Source organism: Salvelinus sp. IW2-2015, unplaced genomic scaffold, assembly GCF_002910315.2.
Source record: "Salvelinus sp. IW2-2015 unplaced genomic scaffold, ASM291031v2 Un_scaffold7637, whole genome shotgun sequence".
NCBI classification, from domain to species: domain Eukaryota; kingdom Metazoa; phylum Chordata; class Actinopteri; order Salmoniformes; family Salmonidae; genus Salvelinus; species Salvelinus sp. IW2-2015.
The window spans coordinates 1-5980 of NW_019948897.1; the positions used below are offsets into that span (position 1 = coordinate 1).

Genomic DNA, 5980 nt, shown 5'->3' on the forward strand with positions numbered 1-5980 from the left:
TGTACTGTATCACTGGCAGGCAGCAGAGGGAGACTGTAGGCGGTTTGTACATACGACAAATGATCTGCTTATAAGCTTCAGGACATTTCGGGTCTGGTTTCCTGGACACAGATTGCGACTAGTGTGTGGACTAATTAAAGCCACTGACCACTAGAGAATCTCTGTGTCTGGTGAAAACCCGGCCATCAATGTTAGGTGGGGTGACAGGAAGTGGAAGTGGCATTGGGATTGTTGGGATGTGAATTACTGTACTCAAGTATATCCTAGTGGAACAGCGTGAAGCAACATACCTCTTTCGATCGTCAAGCTCTGTCACTTGTATTCTAGTTCACGGGTGGGTATATGTGGCCCCAGGTAATAGATCAAAGTTATACTGTAAATAACCTTACTGCACTACGAACCACTAGTTACGTTAAATAACCGTTCGGCTCTTACAGATTCGAAACTCCTTTAATTAACGCGTCGCTAGTCAGAATATACAGTTACTCTTTATAGCTGTAGCTACATACAGTCACAGTAACTGCAATTACCCTGTCACCGGCTCATAAGAATTATCCATTTCTCTTTAAATACGTGTCCCCGATATTACAGATTCAGTATACTCTAATTGCGCTTCCGGCTAATAAATAAATGATCACAAGTTTAACTCTGTTATAGGCCGCTTGATTCACCGCTACCATTACAGAATATCACAGTATAACTCTGATAATTAAGCTGCTGTCCACCGGCTTACATTAGCAGAATATCCACAGTTATAACTCTGTTAAATTAAGCTGTGTCCACTGGCTCCATTACAGAATATCACAGTACTAACTCTTTAAAATTAAGCTGCTGTCCACTGGGCTACATTACAGAATATCACAGTTATAACTCTGTTAAATTAAGTTCTGCTTGCCACTGGCTACATTTACAGAATATCACAGTTATAACTCTTTAAATTAAGTCGCACCGCCATAGATAAAAGTTATCCGGAATGGCGTCCACTGGCTACATTACAGACTATCAAGTATAACTCTTAAATTAAGTTGCTCTCCACCGGTTAACATTACAGAATTATCACAGTTATAACCTGTGTAAATTATAAGCTGCTGATCCACCAGCGACATTACAGAATATAACAGTACTGTTAATTAAAGCTTGTCTGGGTCTTCAGAATATCAAGTAAATCGAATGCTGCTGCCACCGGTTACATTACAGATTATCACAGTTATAACTCTGTTTAAATTAAGTGCTGTCCACCGGCACATAACAGAATAAATCAACAGGTTTATAACTCTTGTTAAATTAAGCCGCTGTCCCACTGGCTACATTACAGAATATCACAGTTATAACTCGGTTAAATTAACAGAGGATATTTACAAATAATTCTGATTTTATAATTAATTCTGAATCTTGGTCACAACATCTTTGTCAGCCTCTGGCTATCGCTCGCCAACCCCCAGTGGTTTGTCCACAAATGGCATCCTATTCCATAAATAGTTGCCACTACTTTGACTCAGGGCTGCACTGTGGAATAGGTGGAATTAGTACACCCATTGCCCATAGAAGTGTTGGCGAGATAAAATTATAAGCTTTACAGATGAGAAGGTCGTGATAATTCCACCAATATCACCTTCCCTGCTTTACTGTGGAAAGTCTGTCCTGCTTTAGAGTGGCAGTCTGTCCTGCTTTAGTGTGGAAGTCTGTCCTGATTTACTGTGGAATTCTGTCCTGATTTAGTGTGGAAGTCTGTCTGATTTATGTGGAGGTCTGTCCTGATTTAGTGTGGAAGTCTGTCCTGATTTAAGTGTGGAAGTCTGTCCTGATTTAGTGTGGAAGTCTGTCCTGATTTAGTGTGGAAGTCTTCTGATTTAGTGTGGAAGTCTGTCCTGCTTTGGTATGGAAGTCTGCCTGATTTAGTGTGGAAGTCTGTCCTGATTTAGTGTGGAAGTCTGTCCTGATTTAGTGTGGAAGTCTGTCCTGATTTAGTTTGGAAGGTCTGTCCTGCTTTAGGTGGAAGTCTGTCCTGATTTACTGTGAAGGTCTGTCCTGCTTTAGTCTGGAAGTCTGTCCTGATTAGTGGGACATCTGTCCTGTTTTAGTGTTGAAGTCTGTCCTGATTTAGTGTGGAAGTTTGTCTGCTATAAGTGTGGAAGTTTGTCCTGCTATAGTGTGGAAGTCTGTCCTGATTAGTTGTGGAAGTCGTCCTGCTTTAGTTTGGAAGTCTGTCCTGATTTAGTGTGGAAGTCTGTCCTGCTTTAGTTTGGAAGCTGTCCTGATTTTTAGTGTGGGAAGTCTGTCCTGATTTAGTTTGGAAGTCTGTCCTGATTTAGTGTGGAAGGTCTGTCCTGATTTAGTGTGGAAGTCTGTCCTGATTTAGTGTGGGAAGTCTGTCCTGCTTTAGTTTGGAAGTCTGTCCTGATTTAGTGTGGAAGTCTGTCCTGATTTAGTGTGGAATTCTGTCCTGATTTAGTGTGGAAGTCTGTCCTGATTTAGTGTGGAAGTCTGTCCTGATTAGTGTGGAAAGTCTGTCCTGATTTAGTGTGAATTGTTCCTATTAGTGTTGGAATCGGTCCTGATTTAGTGTGGAAGTCTGTCCTGCTTTGAGAACTAGGAAGACTAATACAACCCAAAGTCACAGGTTCTCTGTCTGTCATTCATCTCTTGATTAATTTTCATCTTGATGATTTTACGAACATCCAACAAAGCATTGGATTGGCAATGTCCAATGGTTGTCAACAAACTAGTTCCCAGCCAATACTGTTCCATGATACATTTTAACACTGCATGACTAAAACACAACATCTACCAGTAGCCTAAAAAAAACATTTCCTATAACCTACTTAGACATCCTAAACCTTATTTATCAGAATTGCTTTCTGTTCAAATGGGCCTTCTTTCTTTCTGTAAAATGAGGAGAGCGGAGTAGAGGCTGGAGGAACATGTTTTCTGGACTGCTTTGTTAATTTACAAATCTTAGGGCAATAAGATTACAGATTGATGATGATGATGTTGATGATGATGAGGGATGATTAATCTATGCACCCCACTCCCCCTTCGGTTCCTACTCTTCCTCGTCTCACCTCAAACCATCCTTCCCTCCTCTCCCCCTCCTCCATTCCTCCTCTTCCTCACTCACCTCAAACCATCCATCCTTCTTCTCCCCCTCCTCCATACCTCCTCTTCCTCGTCCACCTCAAACCATCCATCCTTCTTCTCCCCCCTCCTCCATTCCTCCTCTTCCTCGTCTCACCCAAACCATCCATCCTTCTTCTCCCAACCTCCTCCATCCTCCTCTTCCTCATCTCACCTCAAACCGTCCTTCCCTCCTCTCCCCACTCTTCCTCATCCATTCCTCCTCTTCCTCGTCTCTCCTCAAACCATCCTTCCCTCCTCTCCCCCACTCTTCCTCCTCCTATCCTCCTCTTCCTCGTCTCACCTCAAACCATCCTTCCTTCCTCTCCCCCACTCCCCCTTCCATTCTTTCTCTCCCCCACTCCCCCAAAGGGATCCAAAGGGCACCCTATTTCCTGTGTAGTGCACTATTTGAACCAGGGGCATCATAAGGCTGTGGTATAGTGCACTATGTAGGGTAGGTTCATCTCGCTCCCTCTCTCATCTCTTATGAGTGTTCTAATTGGGGGTCAGTTCATTGATGTGAAATGTTGAACAGATTTTAATCAGCAGCGTTTTGTCACATCTACTGATGGGGTTTCAGTCTATCAAACCAGAGCCCCGTCCCCTTGTTACTAATCAGTTGTCATATTGGGGTGCCCATGGGGAGGGGGATAAGGGGTTCAGGAGTTAGAGGCGGCGGAGGCTTCAAGGGGGGGGAGAGGCAGCACTGTCTCTGTTGACGGGACACCCTCGAGGGGATTGGATTTGTCCCACCGTGCACGAGGTCAGGGGTCGTCATGTCAAAAGAGAGCGTGTCATCGTTCTGTCATCAGGCCGTGTGGCTGTCTGGTTTCTGAAATGGCACCCTATTCTACATATAGTSCACTACTTTGGTACCCTATTCTATATATAGTGCACAACTTTAACACCCTATTCTACATATAGTGCACTACTTTGACACCCTATTCTACATATAGTGCACTACTTTGACACCCTATTCTACATATAGTGCACTACTTTGTCACCATATTCTATATATAGTGCACTACTTTTGACTAGGACCTATAGGGCAGTAAATAGGAAATGGGRTCRGGTCCAAACTAGTGCACTATTAGGGAACAGGGTACCATTTGGGAAGCCTGCATAGTGTGATAATAACAATCACAGAACACTGCCATCATCACCATCCAGCCAGCCCCGGCCAATCCCGGCCACTCTCGGCCAGACCCGGCCAATCCCGGCCACTCCCGGCCACTCCCGGCTAGCCCCGGCCAATCCCGGCCACTCCCGGCCACTCCCGGCCACTCCCGGGCCACTCCCGGCTAGCCCCGGCCAATCCCGGCCACTCCCGGCCAGCCCCGGCCAATCCAGGCCAGCCCCGGCCACTCCCGGCCAATCTCGGCCACTCCCAGCCAATTGCGGCCAGCCACGGCCAGTCCCGTCCACTCCCGGGCCACTCCCGGCTAGCCCCGGCCAATCCCGGCCACTGCCGGCCAGCCCCGGCCAATCCAGGCCAGCCCCGGCCAGTCCAGGCCAGCCCCGGACACTCCCGGCCAACCCCGGCCAATCCCGGCCACTCCCGGCCAATCCCGGCCAGCCACGGCCAGTCCCGTCCACTCCCGGGACAGTCCTGGCCACTCCCGGGCCAATCCAGGCCAGTCCCGTCCAGTCCCAGCCAGTCCCAGCCCCACCACTATGATATGTGACTCTTGTTGACTTCTCTGCCCCTGAACCCATATCTCACAGCACTGCAACCCACTGTATAACTACATCAATGTCATTTATACTGTAAATAACATATGTTTTTATGTACATTGAACTCCTGGTAATCTTTAATGTGTTGTGTTATACAAAAAAAATGGACCTGTTTTTTTTGTTGCTTTGTTGTTTTCCTCGTTTTTTATTTATTTTTGTTGCTTGTTGTATGTAATGTCATAATAATTCTGATCTGAAATCAGATCCAAGGTGTCTACAGTACTCTATAATCATGTTTTCTGAAAGTGCTACTGTTTACATCTATCTTTAGGAATTTCATAATAAAAGGTTTAAACGAGATGAAATCTTTCTTGTTTTTAATTCCGTTTTTAATAATAATAAATGTTATATATTTGGTGTTAGAGGAAAGACAGTGTCTGTGTCAATTGAGCTTCAGCAGAGAAACATTAAACACACTGGTAGTTTCACTATAGAAGATCACTCAGGTTTCCCTGTTAGTAATTAGATATCCATAGATGGACTGACATCCTCTGGCATCCTCTGACATCATCTAGTCCCTAACAGGAGTATGGACAGCAATTCTCTGACATCATCTAGTCTACTAACAGGAGTATGGACTGACATCCTCTGACATTACAATCTAGTCCACTAACAGGAGTATGGACTGACATCCCTCTGACATCATCTAGTTCACTAACAGGAGTATGGACTGACATCCTCTGACATCATCTAGTCCACTAACAGGAGTATGGACTGACATCTTCTGACATCATCTAGTCACTAACAGGAGTATGGACTGACATCTTCTGACATCATCTAGTCTTACAACAGGAGTATGGACTGACATCTCTGACATCATCTAGTCTACTAACAGGAGTATGGACTTGACATCCTCTGACATCATCTAGTCTACTAACTGGTAGTAAGGACAGACATCCTCTGACATCATCTAGTCTACTAAGAGAGAATGGACAGACGTCCTCTGACATCATCTAGTCTACTAACAGGAGTACGAACTGACATCTCTCTGACATCATCTAGTCTACTAACTGGAGTAAGGACTGACATCCTCTGACATCATCTAGTCTACTAAGAGGAGAATGGACTGACGTCTCTGACATCATCTAGTCTACTAACAGGAGTATGGACTGACATCCCATCTCTCTCT

The 5980-nt window shown here is 45.0% G+C and overlaps 1 protein-coding gene across 1 annotated transcript; it reads right to left on the bottom strand.

Moving 5' to 3' along the window:
• Nucleotides 1–4257: 4257 nt before the first annotated feature.
• Nucleotides 4258–4833, bottom strand: LOC139027129 (myosin heavy chain IB). Its single transcript, XM_070442292.1, has one exon. The coding sequence runs from the start codon at nt 4831–4833 to the stop codon at nt 4258–4260; it is 576 nt and encodes a 191-aa protein (XP_070298393.1).
• Between the last annotated feature and the right edge of the window lie 1147 nt (nt 4834–5980).

Coding starts and splice junctions, on each gene's coding strand:
- LOC139027129 (XM_070442292.1), bottom strand. CDS start 4,833: ATGGGTTCAGGGGCAGAGAAGTCAACAAGAGTCACATATCATAGTGGT.